A 23342-nucleotide genomic window follows, 5' to 3' on the forward strand; every position below is an offset into this window, starting at 1 on the left:
TATGAGAATTCCGAAAATTTAGTTAGTAGCAAAGCTGAAGAGTATTCTGGGCAAGGTTGTTGTCTTGGGTTGAGTTCCTGTCCAAACAGACCTTGAGTCAAGGATTTGGGTACAAAGAGTTTATTTGGGAAGTGATCTCAGGAGACATTATGAGAGTGGGAATGTGAAACAGTTTACCTCATGGACACCTTGGGGCTCAGTGTTGCTGGGAAACCTTTGAGAGACTATGGGAATTAAGAAACACCTTTGAATTGTCTCACCATGGGGCAAGGATTCAGCGGGATTTATCCAGCATCTCCCATTCCTCCTTGGCTAATTCACTGCAGCTGTGGCAGCACTAACTGCTTTCTTCCCACCCTCTAACTGGCTGAGACTCTCTTGTGGCAGCAAATGTCCTCAGATCCAGAGAAGCCATTAGTGTATACAGAAACTGTCTGCATGCAACTTCCAGGGCAGGCCAACGGGAAGAGGGCGGCACAGTGTCTAGGATAGGAACGTGTAATCCACACATGAAATGTGGTCCAGTTTGAGGTCTAACACTGGATCCAACTTCTTTATCGGATGTTCAGTTAAAATCTATGTGAACAAATTAGCATCTGTGCATCACAATTTTCACATGAAAATTAGAATACAGTTGACATTTTATTTTTCTCCCAATAGTGCCATGGATGGAGATGACCATAGCTATAGCTCTCCCTAAACTGCTTGATTGTAAACTTCTATGGTCAAAGGACACCTGTGGGGGCAGCAAAAGCAAGGACCAGCCTCATTTGTCATTGAAGCAAAAGCTCATTAAATAAGAAAATAACTCTGGGACTTAGAAAGAACAGTATCTTGCATCTGCACAGAGTAACTATGAAACTAGCTCTGACAAAATGTTATAAAAAGAGACTAAAGTTGAGTGAGATGCAGATTTAGGAGAAATGAGTTGAGGGAGCAGATATTCCCTCTCACAGCCACAAATCCAAGAACCACAGAATCCTAAGTAGAGTTGTCAGATCAAATCCAGGACACCAACCAAGATCTGAATTTCAGATAAATGATGAGTAGTTTGGGACATACTTGCATTAAAAACAATATTTGTTGCTTATCTGAAATTTAAATTTAACTAAGCTTCTTGTATTTTTATTTCCTAAATCTGGCAAGCCTAACCTGGATCAATTATGAAGGTTACTGTGTGTGTGTGTGTGTGTGTGTGTGTGTGTGTGTATTTCTCTATGGACTGAGCAAGCTCTTGTTCCTACAATAAAACCCAGAGCCAATTTTACAATGATTATTAGAATGGAGCACCTTCAAAACTCCAGATCAGAAAAACTCACTATTTGCAGGCAACATGACTTTATCCATGGAAGATCCTGAAGACACCACAAAAACTATTAGAATTAATAAATTCAGTAAAGTTGCAAGGTACAAAAACAATATATAGAAATCGTTTATATACATTTACAACAAACTATCAGAAAGAGAAGTTAAAAAACAACCCAATTTACAATTGCTTCAGAAAGAATCAAGTACCTAGGAATAAATTTAACCTAGGAGGTAAAAGATCTGTACACTAAAAACTACTAAGATACTAATGAAAGAAACTGAAGATGACACAAATAAATCAAAAGATACTTCATGCTCATAGATTGGAAGAACTAATATTAAAACATCTATATTGCCCAAAGCAATCTACAGATTCAATGCAATCCCTATTTAAATTCCAATGGCATTTTTCACAGAACTAGAACAAACAATCCTAAAATTTACATAGAACCATGAAAGACCTCAAATAGCCAAAGCAATGATGACAAGAACAAAGCTGGAGGCATGACTCTCCCTGGTTTCAAACTATATTACAAAGCTATAGTAATCAAAACAGTATGGGTTTCATACAAAAAAGCAGAGACAACATTAATGGAATACAACAAAAATCCCAGAAATAAACCCATGCATATGTATTCAATTAATTTACAACAAAGGAGGCAAGAATATACAATGAGGAAAAGGCACTCTCTTCAATAAATGGTGTGGATAAAATGTCAAAACCTCATCTAAAAGAATAAAATTGGAGTACTATCTTATACCATACACAAAAATTAACTCAAAACGGATTAAGACTTGATGTACGACCTGAAACCATAAAACTCCTACAAGAATATATAAGTGGTAAGCTCCATGACAGCAGTCTTGGTGATGTTTTTTTCCCTTTATTTTGACTCTAAATGCAAAGGTAATAAAGCAAAAATAAATAAGTGGAATGACATCAAAGCAGAAAGTTTCTGCACAGCAAAGGAAACCATCAACAAAGTGAAAAGACAACTTAAAGAATGGGAGAAAATATTTGTAAATCATATATTCAATAAGGGGTTAATATTCAAAATATATAAAGAACTTATACAATCCAACAACAAAAACACAATCAGATTTTAAAATAGGCAGAGGATCTGAACAGACATTTTTCCAAAGCAGACATGCAGATGGCCAACAGGCACGTGAAAGATGCTCAGCATCACGCAGCATCAGGGAAATGCAAATCAGAACCATAACAAGCTATCACTTCACATTTGTTAGAATGCCCATTATCAAAAAGATACAGAATAAGAAGTGTTGGCAAGGATGTAGAGAAAAAGAGAACCCTTGTGCACTGTTGCTAGGAAAGTAAACTTGTCAACCGCTATGGAAAACAGTAAGAAGATTTCTCAAAAAAATTTAAAATACAACTACTATATGATCCAGGAATTCCATTTCTGTGTATTTACTCAAAGAAACAAATGAACAAAACAAAGCTTATAGATGCAGAGAACTGAATGGCGGATGCCAGAGGGGAGGGGCATTAGGGGGTGGGCCAAGTGGTTGAAGGGAGCCACAAAGTACAAACTTCCAGTTAGAAAACAGTAAGTCATCTGGATGTAACGTACAGCACAGTGCTACAGTCAACAATATTGTAGCACATATTTGAAAGTTGCCAGGAGAGTCAATCTTAAAAGTTCTCATCACAAGATTTAAAAAAAAAAAAAAAGTCTAACTCTGTGTAGTAACGAATGGTAACTAGGCTTATTTTGCTGATCATTTTTCAGTGTACGCAAATTTCAAATCATTATGTTATATACTTAAAACTAATACAATGTTATATGTCAATTAACATTTAAAACATGGATGCTGAAGAAAATAAATATCCCTGTAGAAATCCTAATCACAAAAACAACACATGCTTTCTGGCAACAAAAGAGCATAATCTGTAAATGTACAAATAAACTGAAAAAAGATGGAAATACTACAAATGATAAATTCTGTATTTTATAGAAAAGCAATGTTTACAGGTGTTCATTTTAATCAAGCCTGGCGTGTTCTAAGACTATGAACTGAAGGTAAAAACATGTAAAAAAAAGAAAAAAACCTTGTCTTATTAAATTTGCATTGCAAGTAATCCCTACAGAGTCCCTCTTCCAAGAAACCAAAACTTTAATAAATCACATATCTAGCATTGTTCTCCTCTAGGAATACGTTAGATTTTTTTTTCAAATATGAAAAGCCAAGGTATGCCATATTTGAAAAAACAAACATTTCAAAAAATATTAGTTAAGAAAGACTTTCAAATTCTTCTTAACTGAAGCTTTAATTCTTTCCTATCTGTAAACCATGACATATGTATGTATGTGTGTATGTAATACACGTATGTACATGGAGGTTGTTCTCCAGTAGAAAGCAAATAGTATAAAATATACTAACCTTATGTTGTTGTACTTGGCGTTTTAGGTCTTCAATATCAGGTCCAAGGGGCTCTTTCTCCATTTTCCTTGTTCTCTCTTCTGTTTTGGTTAACCAATCATTTAACTCTTTCAGTTGCTGATTTTGGAGATCCATTAGAACTTTATGTAAACTGAAAATTTGAAATATGTCTATTATTACCTCTATCAAAACAACTTTACTTGCTATTATTAAACCTGAAAGATAAAACTGTTGACATTTATATAATTTATGGGGTGTCCAAATCATTTGGCATCTATTAAACATTAAGAAATAAGGGAAGCAGAGCCTATGATCAATCACCTCTGAAGTTATTCTTTCTCCGACTTATTATAGTTCACACATCCCAATTTTTAGCAAGTTTCACATAGCTAACTAAATGGGAACACGCTAAGTGTAACTCATCTCTGATAACTGAACCAATAGCATATCCTGGCAATCGTTCATTTCTATCTCCATTACTTTAATATGTGTGGTGAATAAAGATGGCCACAAATTCTTTGCTACTCTTCCCAAGAGTCTATTCCCCATCCTCATGAATATGGACCAGCCTTCCGATTTGTCTTGACCAGTAGAATATGGCAGAAATGACACTCTAAGAGTCCCAAGTATAAATGCTGTAAGAGAACAAGGGAGCATTTATATTCTCTCTCAGAACCTAGCTGCCACACTATAAGAAGACCAGGCTACACTATGGAACGATGAGAGACCATGTTGAGAGTGACTCTAGAGGATAAAATGCTATCTTAAAAGTTGAGCTTCCTGCTGAATGCAGCTCAAAGAGTGACCTCAGCCATATTACAATTGTAGAACAACAACCTAGATGAGCCCTCCCCATATTTCTGATCTACAGAATCAAGATGTAATTATAAATTATTGTGTTAAGCCATGAAATTCTGGAGTCATTCTACAGAAATAGATAAGTGAAAGAGATGTATTGTTTACAAAGATGTAAACAACAGTGGGCTGGGTAATGAATTTAAAGCCTGGCTCTATGCCCTAAAACCAACTTCTTAAACCTTCTCAATTAGGTTTCCAGCAAGGACATGGGACAATATCTTGCCTATCAATCACACAACTTCATTTTCAAGATAACAATTAAACTTGAGGTTATTTCATCCATTCAACAAAAATTTGAGTCTCAAATGAGAAGTGTCAATACCTATTTTGAGGTAAATATTCTTTAGGAAGATATGTTGGAAGCATTTTTGGAAATCATAGTGTAATGAACACTGATAAGGAAGACATCATTTGAATTAGGAATTTACTATTCTGATTTATAAAACCTTCACCAGCAATTTCCATTGGTCAGCACATTTAAATACACAGAATACACACATAATTGAGTGTTTAATATAATCTGGACTACACCATTTACTGGCCTTTTACCTTTCACAGACACATGTTCCCTGAGGCACCCTGCATTCAAACGTCTATGGGAATGAGGTTTAATTTATCAAACAAAAAAAGCAGACATCTTCTTTTTATGGGAAGCAACATTGATGAAGAAGCATCCATTTAAGTGAAAGCAAAAACTCGAAGTTGCTTGTTTAAGCCTCTCAGACAAAGAATACCATCCTCTCATTGCAAGGTGCATAAATCATTCACTGTATTGGTTCAATCTACCCCTTGAAAACTGACCTGATGATAATATTTCAGGAGAATTCGCTACAGTATCATTCTTTTTTTGTTTGTTTTTCCTGTCCAGTTTGTCACTACATTGAGCTATAAATCTCACCTTTCAAAAACTTTCGGAAAGAATCCCACGTTGTTATTTATACTTGGAAGAAATGTTTCAACTATAACACACGTGTGTTAGAGTCTATAAGGAATTTCATTTTAAGATATTATTTACTTGCTTTTTTTAACTTTTAGACAGACATTTCATTCAACAAATATTCACTTTCATGCCTCTGCTGGAAACTCCTATTGATTAGGATGTCCATGCGGGGAACCTCTGTGAAGAGCTTAATTTTGTGTGACTTTCCTTTGGACTTTGAGAACAATTATTTTTAATATAATGTTCAAAAATGTTTTTGCTTTTCCAGTGTTGTTACTTTAGATATTCTAATTACTCAGTCATTTCTGCTCAGTACCTACGGCTTTCTGTGTAGGTGTTATACCAAAGGAGTTAACAGGTAGTAAAAGGTGCTGTGTTTCCTTCGCTCACTAAGGCCTGCAAAGAGACCGCATCGACATATGCAGGTGAATTACGGGCCAGAGCTATTCAGAGTGAGCATCAGGGGCGTGACCAGTGGCTCACGGCAATACCTGAGCAGCGAAGAAGCAACCATGAGGAGGCACTGCTATCGGAAGGTCTGTTTAGAAGCCCGTACAATACAAACGCCCCTTTTCTAAGTGTGGCAGAAAAAGGGGAAACTTTAGAAAGTTGGGGGTGATAACTAATCCTTGGGTTAAAATATCATTTAAAATTCATTTGTAACTATTTTGCCTAACATGCATTCAATACTTTTTGTGTGTTACTCTTCTTAGGAAGCATAAAATGCACTATTTCAGTGGATCCTAAATGATGATATGTGATCCATTTGTGGTTCGTGGAATGATTTTCATGGCACAGGGAAAAATTTATGAAATTATTTTAATATGTTTGGCATATATCTATATGGCCAAGCAATATGTATATGTGTATGTCTGAATACATACATACATATATATATATATAGTGAGTCTATATATGATCTTAATGCATATATAAAATCATACAGCATAGGATGAGGCTAAGTAAAGATAATTATCTTCAGGAAAAGTATTAAATATGTAATGATAAAAATGCAGATATGGAAGGAATTGTGAAGGTGGAACTTGTGTTTGAAAAACAGAATAATTACATTTGGTCTTCATTATCACCTACTAAGGTAGACAATACCACTGTTATTTTATTTCTGAGGACAATGGATTTGGGGAAGGTTAAAGAATTTGCCCAAGGTGTCCCAGGGACAAGTTAAGACAGTATCTAAATGCTAAACTATCGGTCACCCAAATGCATGCTCTTTACATTGATTTATCTTCCTTCTTTATGGATCAGATGCTGTGTTAGGTTGAGTCATATGAAGTTGCTGATATATGAGTTTTCAGTCCATGAAAACGACGATTTTATATTGTTCAATTTAAAATATTATTGGGGGCACCTGGGTGGCTCAGTTGGTTAAGCATCTGCCTCCAGCTCAGGTCATGATCCCAGGGTCCTGGGATTGAGCCTCGCATCAGGCGCCCTGCTGAGCAGAAGTCTGCTTCTCCGGCTCACCCTCCCTCTGTGCTCTCTCTCTCTCTCAAATAAATAAATAAAATCTTTAAAATAATATAATTTTTCATAATAAAGTAAAAAATTCTACATTTCCAACCAACTTTCTAAAGATGCAAATAAATTAGGTAAAATTGTCAAGTTCATAAAATAAAAATCTATCACCCATAGGCAAAAAAAAAAAGTTTGCATTTTTCTTCATTTCATTTTATGGTTTTCAAGTGGTCATTTAGAAAGGGCTGTAAAACCAAAAGGAAAATGAATCATAAATACATGACTGGCAACAGAGGGAAGAGGACAGTGGAACTAGAATAAACTAGTGCTAGACAAGAGACAGTCCTGACAAAATCCAGAGGCAGAAGCATGTCAGGATATGACACTGGGAACTGCTGCAGCCAACTTCCAATTGTAAAATTGGCTGAAGACATACAGAGGCTAGCAAAACCAATAAATTGAAAGGACCTAGAGGGTATAAATGCTAAGTGAAATAAGCCAGTCACAGAAAGACAAATATCACATGATTTCACTCATATGTTGACTTAAGACACAAAACAAACGAACAAAGGAAAAAAAGGAGACAAACAAAAAATAGACTCTTAAATACAGAAATCAAATCTGGTGGCTGCCAGAGGGGTGGTGGATGAGGGGATTGGTGAAATAGGTGAAGGGGAGTAAGAGTACACTTTAGCCTGATGAGCACTGAGAAATGTAGAGAATTGTTGAATCATTTTATTTTATACCTGAAACTCATATAACACTGTATGTTCATTACATTCTAATAAAAAATGAAAGAACCTGGGATTTTGATGGCACAATAGAGTCGTATACTTAACCTAGAGCTATCCCACCTGTGGATTTACTGTAATATAAGATAATGACATCCTTATGGTTTTAACCAGTGCTTCCCAAACTTTAATGTGCATTCAAATCACGTGGGGAATATGTCCTACATTCTAAGTCTGGGGAGGGGCCTGAGGTTCTTCATTTTTAACAAATGCCCAGGTCATGCCAATGCTGCTGGTCCATGGACCACTTTAAGAAGCGATGGTATAAGCCACTTGGATTTGGGTTGTTAGCTGCAGTATTCTTAGGGAATATCACCTTCCAAATAATTTTACTGATGATCTCCCTCTCACCCCATACCCTGCTGTGGAAACATGTCTCTATGAACATGAAGGAAATCATTGCAAACATAGAGTCTGCTTTACAGAGATTATGTTGGACTGTAGCAAGGCATTTATCCTCTAACCAACACTGCCCAAAAGATCTTTACAATGATGTAAATGTTGTATGTCTGCGTTATCCAATACGATAGCCGCTAACTATGTGTGGCTACTGTGCGCTTGAAATACGGGTAGTGTAAATGAGAAACTGAATTTTTACCCATATGTAATTATAATAACTTAAATTTACAACTAAATAACTACATGCAGCTAGAGGCTGCCATATTGGACAGCACCGGTCTAAACCAACAGACAACTAGATTGACAACAGCAAGGATTCCTTACTTGGCAGTCTTTATCCATAATATTTTATTATGTCACACAATATTTATAAGGAAGGATATCCTGAGTTAAGGAATTTAGCAATAAATAGGAATAGCATTTGCTGAAATTTTGGTTTTCTACACAAATTTATAAATGTCAAAATGGTACGTTTTCATTAATTTCACCCTATATTTGTTAGTCTAAATAGTGTTTCTTGGGCTTTATGGAAATATATTACAAAATATATAAAAATACTAGCAAAAGCATAATCATATGCTAGATGCTATACTAATAAATATGTAAAAGTATAGACTCAAAAATCCTAGGGACTTGTAATGAAAAATTACTAAGATCAGTTCTCAGGCTCCATTTCCTAGACTTCGTAATTACTTGCTTATATGCAATTCTCAAGTAAGAAATACAGCTAAAGAGGTAAAATATGTGAATTTATAGATTACAAAAGAATCCCCAGTGACGTTCCATTAGCATGTTATACATGCAAAATACAATCACAGGATTTAAGTTGTCAACAAACCCTATATAGTTGATTTAAGGGAGAGCTACCGGTATGAATTACCGAAACTGAATTTTTAATTCACTCTTTATTTTCGAATGCATGCCATTCAGTAACTAAAATCACACGGATAAAAACCAAAATTAATTTATTTACTTATTCATACTGTTGACCTGAAAATCTCAGCAAAATGGTTGTAGCAGCTAGATTACATAGCTTTGATTTTAGCTCAAGAATTGTTTATGTACAACTAGATGTTCTGGGAGTGCTGGTAAATACTTAAATATGTAGTTATTTTAACCCCCTTGTATGGGTTTTTGTTTCATTTACTCTATTATGAAAGTGATCAATGAAGGTGACGTTTACACATTCAGGTTTTTATGAAAACTATCACAGAAAAGTGAATTAGTGGAATTTATATCCAGCCAGGTGATTCCAATGAACATCCAGGGGTGAAAATGATTGGGAAATTTTCAGGACTCTGGTGTAATTTTTACTTCAGCCCTTGGGTGTTCATAAGAGGCAAATGTTTGGGCAGCTGAGCCTAGGCAGCATGACTCTATAAGGATTAACATGAACCAGAGGCAAGGAGATGACATGGAGACAGGTTTAGGACACATGAAATGTCTTCACTGAATCATTTATAAATGATAATACTATATAAGTAGTAAATTGTCTACTAAAATAGTTTTAACCTTGCACAATTTGGTACATTTAAATATAATTTTATGTATGAATAACAAATTATATTTATCATGTACCAGACAATAGAGGTATTACTATAATTAATCCTGATGATGCAGGAACTGATCTTAGCCCTAATTTACAGATGGGGAAACAAAGGTATACATGGGTCAAGGGGCAAGCAAGGGAAGGTGGGAAAGCAGGAATCAGTTAGTTTGGCCCTGGGGCCTACTTCACCATCATGCTATACTGACTGTATGAACGTGATTTTTTTAGAGATGATTTTTGTATCCACTCCTCATTTCATTTTATATCAGTGATTATTGGGACATAAAAATAGAAGGGAAAAAAAAGGTCATTTAGTGGGATCTTATAGAGATTGTCATTAATGGATAATTTTGTTCTTTCTTCTCACCAAAATAAAAAGTACAGTTGCTACTATTGAGATGAATGCTCTTAGCATAAGGTTTACACTAATGCTAGAAACCACAATACGCTGAGACCCAGTTTCCCTCAAACATATGGGGATGAGGTAAAACAAATGACCAGATACTTTAAATATTTATAATGTTTCACTAAATGTAGGAATCAGAAAACATGATATATTCTAGACAAAGCAAAACAAACAAAACCCACATTGTTTTAAAATTGTAAAGCAACATTGATTTTTTTTTAAAGCAAAGTTTCAGTAATGCATATACAAACATATGTAAAGGCTTTTGTTGTATGGCAGTAACGAATGGGCCATATGAAGCACATTAGTAGTTTTCAACTCTCAAGGTTTGGGACATTTATCAAAGCTCAATGAATGCCTTGTGAAATATAAGGTTTAAAACTGAGAATCCAATAAAAACAATGACCCCAAATGTGTACAACTTTCACCATCATTGCTACTTCTCTCCTACCACCTTTAACCACCCCTACCTCCACCACCACCATCTGCCAGTTCCCATTCTAAATTTCTGGAAGTGTACCATCTGCGTCCGTGCATGTGGTTCCTCCCTCCTTGCCCCCCTGCACCTCTTCGCCTCAATCAATGCACCCTCTTTCTGCCAAGTCCTAATCATACCTTAAAAAATCCAGCTACAAATCCTGACAGTGGACAGTTGCTTTCTGTCTACTCCCAGTATATTACTACAAGTAGTTTCCACTGCAGAATGAAATTAGGCAAAAGTCTAAGTGAATCATATAAAGAGGCTCTGCCCCCCCACCAAAAAAATGAATGTGTCCATCCTCTTCTCTACAGCACCACCACTCCGACCAATTGGTACGCTGACATCAATCTTGGGCCAGAAGAGAAAGCAAAGAGAACAGGACATGCACATTTTTCTAAAGTTCCCACTAATTCTCAAAGTTACCATTTTAATACATCCTGAAACCTGATCTTGGAGGCCACAGTTTTTAGTCTACGACCTCACAATAAATATTTCTGAAAGAATTCACCTGCCAAGTTCCCCTTTCAACAACCAGAAATAAAAATAAATTTTCAATTCTCCCTCAAAATTAAACACATATTCATATTCATTTGTTCACTGAATGGAATGTGAGAAATAGTGCTCAGTTTAAAAAGGATTCTGTGCAACAAAAATGCACCATTTTTTTCAAAATACTGACCTATTTTATTCCTCCATCCATATAACTCAACAGCAGTTTAATTATTGATATTCTTCAACTATCCAGAACAAGGTTAAAGTTCAAAATGCAAACAAATTCATTTGCATTGTGAAAGTATAAATTCAAAAGAGTCACAGTAACGTAATAAAGAAGCTGCATGGCTGGATGCAAAAGATTTTTGTGGCAAATGCATTATGGCAACCCTCAATTCAATCTTCCTGATTAAATACTCACAAAGTGGATGAAGAAACGCAGATGTTATCACAAACCAAGGACTACTATTAAATACAATGATTGGAAGATTGTTTAAATTATTCCTAGTAAGAATGGGGAATGTTAACACTCAGAGATCACATTCATTTATATGGCAAGAGAAGCCAACTCTCAAATTCAAAAATTATGTCACTATATAACCTCTGGCATAGAGCCCAGCGTATACTAGACACATGATAAATATTTCTTGAATGAATAAGAGGTATCATTTAATTATCCATCAAACATAATACATAATACAAAAACAGGAACACTTTCCCAACCAGAAATATCAGAATTAAGATGATAAAAATGCCAATTTCCATAAAATCTGTTCCTGTTGAAAAGTCTATTAATTTAATTTGAACCATTTTTTGGTCCTAAATCACAATGACATCATTCTGCTTTTTGTCAACTCCAGCACACTGTTTCTCAAACATGGCCAGCATGCTCCTACCTCTGGACCTTTCCATTTGTTTGCCTTTGCCCCAGCTATCTGCATGGCTTGTTCCCTCCCTTCATTTAGGGCTCTCCTTAAACATTACCTCACCAGAAGAGGCCCTCCCTAACTGATTACCTCCTTACAATCACACACACAACGTTTCCTTCTCCAAATCCACCCCCTGCCTCTTTTCCTTTTATCATTTATCACCATCTGGTATGTTATACGTATTTTGTAACTGTGTCCTCCCACTAAGAATGCAAGCTTCATAAGAGAGGGAGTTAGTCTGCTTTGTTCACTGATATTTCCCTAGTATCTAAAACACGCTGGGAATATAGTAGATAAAAATTGTTAGTGAGAGAGATGAATGAATGATTAAACTTAATTTTCTAATTATCATTGTTTATCTTTGAGAAAAAGCATCCTTCCAAAAAATCTTACTCTCTACTCTTTCTTCTATCAATTCTAGAGATCAGGCTTTCCTATTTATAATTTAAACTGTAAGAGTCATAAACTTTTCATTATTTGAACAAGGACTCTCCACATTTTAACTGCACATTATTTACAGAAAGAATTGTGACGGCCAGTCATATCCATTTAAACACGACCGAATTACTGTATGTTAATTATTGCTGCTAAGGCTGGTAATTGTCAGTACTCTCACATTGTCTCTATTGTATAGTCTTTTACAAGAATCTTGCAATTCCATTAGTCACCCCTATGAGATAATATCAACATTTGAGGATTAAATAAGACATCACCTACCACCATTTTTGGAGCTTCTAAGGAAGTAGTTAAAACGTTTGGCCCCTCAGTTAATAGGAAAAGAGGAAAAAGAAATATTAAAAGTAGTGGTCTACAAAAAAAGAGTATGGATTTATACTATTTCGTAATTGTTTCAAGTAGATCAGTGCTGCTCAAACTTTAATGGGCTTAGGAATCCCTCGCGATCTTGCTAAATTGCAGATTCTGATTCTGTAGATCAGAGGGAGGATGGAAATTCGGCATTTTAATAAGTTCTCAGGTAATGTTGGTCCTTTTGGCCCTTGAACCACCTCGATCTCTAAGAAATGCTCATTTTAATATTATTAGAAGAATTTAAAAATGAATTAACAAAACAATGATATAAAATCACATGTACGAGTTTGAGATTATGCATTAACAAAATAGTCATTGTGGGGCGCCTGGGTGGCACAGCGGTTAAGCGTCTGCCTTCGGCTCAGGGCATGATCCCGGTGTTATGGGATCGAGCCCCGCATCAGGCTCCTCTGCTATGAGCCTGCTTCTTCCTCTCCCACTCCCCTGCTTGAATTCCCTCTCTCGCTGGCTGTCTCTATCTCTGTCGAATAAATAAATAAAATCTTTAAAAAAAATAGTCATTGCAACAAATTCATTTGTTGGAATGGAAGTACCTGAAAAAAATAATTCATTTGTTCATCCATTCATATATGAATATACAATATGTTAGCTACTTCACTTGGGAGAAAACCCACGATGTGTTCAGCATCTCCTTTGCTCTCTTCATCACTCATGTATGTCATCTCATTTCAAGACTGGAACAGACATGTGGGGAAAAAAGATGAACCAGATTTTGTAGACATATTTTTCTCTCCAGCCAAAGTGTGGATGGTGATTTGCAATGATTTGCCATGCTATGGCTAGTGTTGCTATCCAGATACTATTCATCTCTCTCCTCCTGCTGATGGAAACCAAAACAGAACTTCACGTGGCCTCCTTACTGACTCGCTTTCATTTCCTTCCCCCACCATCACAAAGACTTTACTTTCCCCCTGCATGTCCTATCCACAATTATCAGAGAAGTTGATGGAACTTGCTGTGCTTATCTTTATGAGTCCTTGTAGAAATGTCAGTAAATCTCCTTTTCTCTCTGCAGGTTGCATGTTTCAATCAAATTAATGAGTTTATTCATAGAGAAGAAGATTTTCTGTTGTCCCTGTGCCAGTTGCCTTCTTGCACTTCCACAGTAGGAAGTTTGTCCTTCTCTTCTCGCTCCCTCACCTCCCACCACCCGAAGGGTATTCTGTAGCATAAAATGCATCAAAACAAAAATCATTTCACCTCCTCTCCCTAAGGTTTCCAACTCGAGTAGGTCAACAGACAGTGTCCTGTTCTGGTTATTTTAATTACGCAATAAGTGGCACTTAGTTCTTTCATTCCAATTGCATAAATATTGTTAAAGATTTTTTATTATTATGTTCAATTAGCCAACATATAGTACATCATTAGTTTCTGATGTAGTGTTCAACAATTCATTAGTTGTGTAGATTTTTAATGGACCAATAGCAGCATGTCGTTGTCAAAGTAGTGTGTGGCTATAGATATCTTCACAAACTTCTTTACCATATTAGCTTCATCATTAATTCATATCTGTGAAGGTATCAGAATTGTAGTAGAAAGAAATAGAAAAAGAATCAAATGGAAATGGAGTAAAAAGAGGAAGAAAGGGAGAAGCATCTGTGTCTTTGATTTTTTTTACTGACTTTTTAATTTTTATTTTAGCTAGTTCACAGTGCAATACTAGTTTCAGGAGTAGAATTTAGTGATTCATCACTGACATACAACACCCAGAGCTCATCACAAGTGCCCTCCTAAATACCTGTCATCCATCTAGCTCATCGCCCACCTCCAGCCATTAACCCTCACTTTGTTCTCTACCATTAAGAGTCTCTTATGATTTATTTCCTTCTCTCCCTCCCCACCCCTTCTCATATGTTCATCTGTTTTCTTTCTTAAATTCCATATATGAGTGAGATCATATGATATTTGTCTTTCTCTGAGTGACTTATCTCATTTAGCATAATACACTCTAGCTTCATCCACATAACTGCAAATAGAAAGATTTCATTCTTTTGCTGGCTGAATAATATTCCATTGTGTGTGTGTGTGTGTGTGTATCACATCTTCTTTATCCATTCACACTGACATTTCTTTATAAAGCATATTTCTAAGTGTTTCAATTGTAAAATTTCAACTTCAAATGTAATTTCAATCACCCTGAACATGTTCTCTCACACCCAGGGAAAACACCCACAATCATATCCTTTGGGGAAAAAAATGAATGAAGCAATTAGAACAAGGTGGAGAAAAAGAGTGAAAAATACATATGAGGCAAAGTGTTAACCACAATGGTAGAGTTAAATAGCACATGGCTAGCCATCTTATTTACAACGGTGATCATTCTTTGCATTCACAATCTACTTTTTCATACCCTATCTCAGCCAATATCTTTTTGAGGTGTGCCAGGTACACAGCAGAAGTGCTGCTGTTTCATCAATCAGTAACTAAGAATCACGGAGGGCAAGTATGCAACCCAGTTCACATAAATAGGTGTATAAGAAAGTGAGACCTTATCCCTTAGGCAAATTAGAGTAAGGTGGAAATAGGAGCATTTTGTTACCTTTATATATATTTTTTTAATTTCTTGTTTTGTTTAATAATTGTTAATGGTTTGTGGGATAAATAGTATTTCCCAGATGCAACCTGAGTACAGCTAACATCTATATGCATGGGGCAAGGATATCTATTTCCAAAATAAAAAGGATCCTGACCGTTAAAAATGCAAAAAAGGAACCAAAATAAATAGAGCAGGAATAGTTTATAAAGTAACTCTTGGGCTAAGATAAAAGAATATATTCCAGTACTAAAGACTTGGCATCTCTTATCTGGGTTATTGCACTAACCTTATAACCGTCCTCTCATCCTTCCAGTGTCGTTACTGATACTTCCTTTACCTATCTGTCCCCTACTTAAAACATTCTGGTGGTGGGGCACCTGGGTGGCATAGTCGGTTAAGTGTCCAACTCTTGGTTTCAGCTCAGGTCATGATCTCATGGTGATGGGATCGAGCCCCATGTTGGGCTCTGCACTCAGTACACAGTCTGCTCGGAATTCTTTCTCCCTCTCCCTCTGCCGCTCCCATACACGTACACTCGCTCGCTCTCTCAATCAATAAATCTTTAAAAATGAAGTACTGTACGGTGACTAACATAACATAATAAAATAAATAAATAAATAAACAAACAAACTACTAATCCTAAAAAAAATAAAATAAACATTCTGGTGGCTTTTTCTTGCATTTATGCTAGAACTCAAGCCTTATCTCTTATCCTGACTGACACAGAAATACAGGAGATGACCCTTACCTTTCTTTCAACCCCATCTCATACCTTGGCCATCTAACCTTCCCTCCTGCAACTCCCCAATCATCCTGACCTTTTGCTTCCTCTAACAAGCCAGTTGTTCCTCTTTTAGCGCCTTTGCATTGGCTGTTCCCTCTGCCTGAAATGTTACTCTCCTCATCTATAAATGGCCATTCCTTCTTATCATTCAAATTCAAGTTAAATGGTAACACCCCAGAAATAATATTCTTGGATCACAAAGGCTAAATATCAGATAGAAGTAAGTTTTCTAAAGAAATTAAAAGGTGCTGTGACACAGAAATTCTTCTCTTTCCTTTCTTCTTCTTGTGTTCTTTTCTTAACTGCCTCTCTAGGGCTTCAGAATATATGCGACTTAACCTCTTATGACCAAATACTGTATCTCCAGTGCCTGGAAATGTATCTAATATCTTGAGGCACTCCATTAATGTTTGTTAATACTTGCGTGTGTCTGTGTGTGTGTAGAGTTTTGCATATATATAAATATATATATTTAACATATATCAATGAATATATATCAAATATTATATATCAAATTTTATTATTACTGGCAGATATGTTGGTAGATAATAAACATAATTGTCAAGTGTAAATATTCACAGATTTTAGTTATAAGCTTATTGTATTTCCCACTAGTTTTTTTTACATTTGCTATAAGATCACAACTTAAGAATTCTAGCATGGAGGGACACCTGGGTGGCTCAGCCGGTTAAGCAGCTGCCTTCAGCTCAGGTCATGATCCTAAAGTCCTAGGATTGAGTTCCGCATTGGGCTCATTGCTCAGCAGGGAGGCTATTCTCCCTCTGCCTGCTCTGCCTGCCACTCCCCCTGCTTGTGCTCACTCTCTCTCTGATATATATGTTAAAAAAAAAAAAGAAGAATTCTAGCATGGCTTCAATTATATCTCATATGCCTAGACAAACCTTAATTATCATTCCTCTCATCACTAAAGCTAGGCTTAGGCAGGGATGATGGCTTCTAATGGGGTCTATCCACACTCTGTCTTTGCAAAGGAGAGAGATGAAAAATGTAGACTGATCCATTTTTGTTTACCAGCAATTTACCATGCCTTCCTAAACAGCTTTGGAAACAATAGGTGATACTCCATACGAAGCTAGTCATCAATATGGTCATGATAATAGAAAGTGAACAGGTAGCAATTTATAAAAGCATGAAATTATTCTTTTTTTTTAAATACTGACAACATTCTATTTTCATAATTAGCTCTTTGGTTCCTCCAAAAAAATCTAGTAAGAGTCAGGTCCAGCATGGTTTGCCTAATGGCTTATCTCATTTAGAATTTAATAGGTTTTATGCATGAACACACACAAAGTTAGTGAAAGTGGTATGGAAGACTCACTTTTGCAAACTCACAAAAGATTTCTGAATTTGCTTTGTGAAACAATAGTTCATGTATGAGTATTTCAACAAATTGTCCAGAAAAGACTATGTGCAACAAGTGGTTCCCTATTAGCGTCTCACTTTCAAAACTCTATGTTTTAGCAAAAACTATGCCAACTAAGAGGACACCCTTGCCTTCCAAATAATCATTCCAAAAGCTTAAACACAAACCAAAGTGTATAAAACCAAAGTCCCCAAATCTTCCCTCAAGACAAACTGGTTTCTGATGTCAAGCTTAGCTAAGGGCTGATGTTGCCATTTTAGCTTTTCCATCCTCCAGCGGGAAGGGGGTGAGGAAATTACACGCATACACACATATATGTATATGTGTGTGCATATGTATGTGTGCAAAAATGGATGTGTGCACCATCGTCCATGTATGTGTATCTATCCAGTCATATATCATCAAATGGTAGATATCCCTTTAAGATGGGTTTTTTTATTAAACTTTTTAAAAAACAGATTAAAAATTGGGGATTTTAATTTTAGGTTGCACTCTCCTTTTCTTGCCTCAAACTGCAATTCATTAATTGACTGATACGAATACTTGATACCATATTATCAGTTTTATTTAAAAAAGGGATTGAGGAACACCAGGGGTAACTAACCTCCAGAAGAGAATGGGAAAAGAGAAGGTAGGAAGGAGATGACAGTGGTTCCACTGTGGGATTTTAAAGACAAGCAAATTTTGTCTGAGGTTGCTTTAAGTTGCACAGATCAGTGAAAATAGGAGTTGTAACCTGAAGAAGGTTGGGATATGACCACAAGCATTAATCTCTGCATCTTATAATTTATGATGATAAATGGGTGGAATAAATCAGTTGACCCTTGGGCATGGGTATGGGGCTGACTCGAGCATTATAATATGGCTGGTCTAACTCTCACTTCCAGAGTTCACTGCCATCATCAAAATGATCACAACAGGGGAAAATGTCAGGATGTATAGACTAGTATCTCCTGGTTTGGAATACCAATATTTGTGAAAATTCTATCCTATATGTGCCTTATTTATTCTTTCAAAAGACGTGAGTTTAAAAATGTGTTTTTCCCCCTCCCTATTGTCACACTATAATTTAGTACTGAAATAGCAATCTTCCCAGCATATCTAATGAGTTTCTTTGGTCCTATTTTAAAGCTTTTAATCTTCATAAATAATAGCTAAGTAAACTTAAGGCGCTTGGACAATTTCTTTAGCTTAATGTATTCAAATCCACAGTTGGCACTTCATTTCTTTTCATTTAAAAATAAATCTATCTTGTCTCGATAGGCTCTACATGAATACACACACCTAACAATATAAATCAAAGCAACACATCCAGAATGATGAGATCTACTTTTTACCTTTAGAAGAAATACACCATTTTCAGAAATGTCTCAAATATTCTTTTTTGATAAAGTCAATATATATTCTTAAAATAATTCACAACCATACAGTAGCTGCATAAGGATTTCCGAACACGGATGAGAAACATTTTTTCAAGAGGATTTCCATAAACACATGAGAAACTATTTAATATTTTGAGAGCTTTTCCTTCAGAACAGAAGTTTCCTATCAACTGTATCTAATAGGTGATTTTATGTGCCTGGCTTCCCATTTATACTTCCATGCCTTCCAGAGTCACATTTTAATTTTCGGAGAAAACTGAGAAAATGTTAACTATGACACCAATTTTGGCAACTTTCAAAGCACAGTTCTGTAGATAATGGTCCTTCTATCTAACATCTCCACATTAATTACAAAAGTGAAAAAAAAATGAAACAGACATGCAAATCCAACCAAAACATCCCCTAAATAAAGAGCTATATCCCTTGGAAACCAACTGAGAATCCCAACTGAAAAAAGAAACTGCATCTAAATAATAGTAAGATTCCAAAACTTGCTATTTTTAGGAATTAAAAACAAAGACTTACTTGCTTTGTTTTTCCATGCTAGCTACCCTGAGGCATTCCCATCTTGAATTTAGGAGATTCATTTGTTCTTGTACTTCACTTTCTTCATCTTCTGATAATTTCCCCGTTCCAATCAGTTGACTTCCCAGTTGTAGAACATTACCGACCCGTCCCTGATGGGATGTCAAATCCATCATGAACCCCTGACAGGGAAAGATGGTGACAAAAGTTGATACTTCAGGTAAATCCTTATGATTTTGAATTTTATTTTTTCACAATTTTAAATTTGTAGCCCATTTAAATTATATTCCCAGTAAAAGGATTTCATTTTTTATTTAAGGAAACCCAATACTGTTTCTAATATGAATCAAGGGCAATTATTAGCTTAGGTCACCTTCTACAGACGCAGATCCTGAGACAGGGATTTGTGTGCAAGTGACTTACTAACTCAAAGCTCCTGGGGAGATCCGCAAAGGAGCCAAAGTAGCAGAAAACAGGACGGGAAAGGGGCAGAAAGCAAGTGAGCACGTCATTTCAGGAAAAGTCTCCCACCATGGGTAGTGTGGCCTGATATCACACGCGTACTCTGGAGTGTAAGTTATATCTCAGCACTGCCTCGACCCAAGAAAAGTGAGCTAGGCTCTCATATCCCTGGCATGAGTCACTGGCAAAAATCAGATCTCAGCCGCTTCAAGTGTAATTCTTCAAGGCAGAACTTCAAATGCTGGCTGGTAGAATCCCATGCCCATAAACGTTTATTTGTTTCCTTCTCAAAATTAAAACTAAATTACCAGAACACAAGGATCTTACAGAGTAATTGAGATAACAAGAGAGACTTGCCATCATGACAGGTCATGGGCTTCGTTTCATAAATCAATGTTTTGCTTTACCTCATGAGTATGAAATTGCTCTTTCACTTCTTCTACGTCATTAGAAATCTCTCCTTGGGCTTGCAATGTGTCCTCAGCTGAAAGAAGCCATGCGAGTACTTCCTCCAGAGCTGTTTGGTAACTGTCCAGATGTACTTCAGTCTCCATTAATGGACGGCCAAATGACTTGTCTTCAGGAGCTTCCAAACGCTGAACAATAAAATAAACTGGGTGTTATACAGTTAGTATCTCTGCAGACTGTTCCAGTACATTACATGATAAATCGAATGAAATATTTAAAATGCTAGAAATGTCCACTTGCATTATCAGAGACATGAAGAGCAGACACATACAAGAGCAAGTCTGCATTTTAACATCTCACAAATATCCACACAAATTCTCAAATGGCAGTTGAAATCCACTTCAAATTAATCTTTTATTAAAGCTTCCCTGGATTACTATAAGGAGTGAGTTAATACATCATCTCTTCATGTTATATTTTAAACACTACTAAGTTTCATCCATAGGTAATTTTTTCATTTCATATTTTCATTCCTTTACATATATATATTATTGGTATCATATGTACATACTTTTGCAATGGCATTAAAGGAAACATCTCCTCCCAAGAAATGGGAATGAAATATTTCCGAAGATTTAAAGAGCAGAAAAGTTGCCAGTATGAAAATTAGCGGGAGAAGAAGGTAAAATTTAAATAGAAATACCTCATTCACACATCTGAAATTTCTAACAGTATGATGACTTCTATGAACTAAGCTTTTATTTCCAGAAGGCCATGGTTTCAGAAGGAAGACATCATCTTAGGGGAAGTAAAATATGAAGTATTTGCTTCGACATTTCATTAGAAGGATGTTAAGTAAGACTCCCAAGAGTTGTCTTGAAACTCTAAATTTCTCTTGAAACCATAAAGCTGAGAACAACAGGGACAAAGTGGCCATGATTCTAAAGAGAAGATCCAGGCTACCTCTGAAGGTGCTGCTAAGAGGGGACCAGTTTTCCAGTCCCACCACACTCAATCCACTACCTAGCATGGAGACTGACTGGAAAAAACTAATTAGAAAAGATTCCTGGGGACAAGCCAGAGCCCTATGTACATCTGTACCTTCTCCAAGCCAAGTAATGGAGACTTTGGAAGAATCACCTGGAGAGGGTAGGGTAGTTTCCAGGATGGAATACTGACGCTAAACCTGGCTATATGTCAGCAGGGATTCCCAAACCACAGAACCAGTAATACCAAGTGACAGGAGAGAACTCTTGGGATAACCTCTGTGTCTGCTGCTTTAATATTAGGGCAATTGTCAATGGTCAGAATTTGAACAAATAAGAAAATCTGCACGAATTTTTCTTTGGATCAAATACACTCGTGGTAGGTGGCTGGGCTTCAAAAATCCTAAGGAAGACCACACTCAAGAGGGTTCCCTGCTGAAGTAAGGGACAGAGACAAACTGATGACATAGTTAAGTGGAGCAAAGATATTGGAGAACTATTTGGAGAGGAATCTTCGGTACACCCCAAAGATAGCAAGCAAGCACTGGGCCCTAACAAACAGGGTTCTGCAAAGGAAACAAAATGCAGGGTAGAAGAACCAGAAGCTACTTGGAAGACTGCATGATCGTGCTCAGGAAAAAGATCCATCCTTTCAATGGCTTTCCTCTGATGTGTTTGCCTTGAATTTCTAGCCCCTCCCAATGCTGGGCCTTATCCCATTGAGCTGCCAGCACCAAGCTAACTGTGCTCTTCTGATAAATACTCCAACTTTGAAACTTTATTATTATAAATTTCTTCGACTATTAAGTTCTTTGAGATGAAAAGACATGGGGCAGTGGGTGGTGTGATATTTTCATCAAGTGATGCACTCTGCATCTGTTTCTAGAGAACTGGCAGAAATATGTCATCCTAAGTCAAAATCACCCAACTCTACTATCTCGCAGATGGCATAGTTACCCTGAGAAAGCTGTCCACATGGGCCCACCTCAAGGTCAAGGCAAATTTCTGAAGGTCTTAGGGATCTGAACAAATTCCATGATGTATCTCTTTTCTCCACGCCTAATTACTATTAATGATAAATATCAAAGTCAGCATTAAGAGGAGGAAAGTCACAAAAAGGTAGCCTGGGACATGCGTATAGACAGGACCAGCTTCATGGTTGTGCAATCTGAGCAGCTGTATGGCTCAAAGGACACCTTGCTTGTTTTACCTGCTTCTTGACACTGCCACCTTAAAATCTTTAATAATTTTATCTCTGAATGTGGGTAATATAAGTGAAGTCCAATAAGCTGACAAAGTATGCACGTATACAGAGGAAGTAAATACAATATGTATGCTCACCCCCATTTGCATATAGTGTTGCTGATGTTCCATGAGTACAGAATGCTGGTAGACACACAATATGTGGGGATTTAGCAACACTAGAGGCGAGTGCAAGGTAAATATGTGAGGCACACACAGCCCTGGGAACTCGCACTTCTGTGTGAACCAGAACTTGCTTCCAATGCAGAAAGAAGGCAGTTCCAAGAAAACATGAACAACCAAAGAGCCTTTCAGTATCCTTTCTTACTTGTATTTCTTTCCCTTATTAGCCAACCATTTAGGCTGAAATTCATGACAGAGAAAGAAAGGGAAAGGGCAACCCATGGTTCCTTGTCCTTTTGATCCTCCCTCATCTGAATGCTGAAAGTAGACAATATTAGTAGAATGTGTACATATCAAGAAGAGAAATAAAAACAGCGAAGTTAGTTGTGCAGCATTTCCATTTTAAGAATGAAATACATAGGCACATATAAGCTACAAAATACAAATCGTGTAGCGCTGGTGATTTCACATGAGTTACATGGTCTTATATTTGCATTTACAACGGCAATTGCACAATATAACAATGAGCTGTAAAACTCTTGCTAATACTTTAAAATTTTAATTTTCTTTATTCAGTCTGAAGTTAAACAGCAAATAAAAAACACAAGGGCAAGTCAAGAAAGAGAGACCATGGAATAAAGGAA

The 23342-nt window shown here is 36.5% G+C and overlaps 1 protein-coding gene across 1 annotated transcript in view; it reads right to left on the reverse strand.

Moving 5' to 3' along the window:
• The window catches only part of DMD (dystrophin), a 2070581-nt gene that overhangs the window by 1462993 nt on the left and 584246 nt on the right, over nucleotides 1-23342 (reverse strand). The window contains exons 10-12 of the mRNA XM_034649821.1: nucleotides 20347-20535; nucleotides 19478-19659; nucleotides 3715-3865 (exon numbers count right to left, since the gene is read on the reverse strand). Of these exons, the coding sequence (XP_034505712.1) occupies nucleotides 3715-3865; nucleotides 19478-19659; nucleotides 20347-20535 (522 nt within the window). The remainder of the gene's footprint in view (nucleotides 1-3714; nucleotides 3866-19477; nucleotides 19660-20346; nucleotides 20536-23342) is intronic.

This window comes from Ailuropoda melanoleuca, chromosome X (genome assembly GCF_002007445.2).
Source record: "Ailuropoda melanoleuca isolate Jingjing chromosome X, ASM200744v2, whole genome shotgun sequence".
In the NCBI taxonomy this organism is placed as follows: Eukaryota; Metazoa; Chordata; class Mammalia; order Carnivora; family Ursidae; genus Ailuropoda; species Ailuropoda melanoleuca.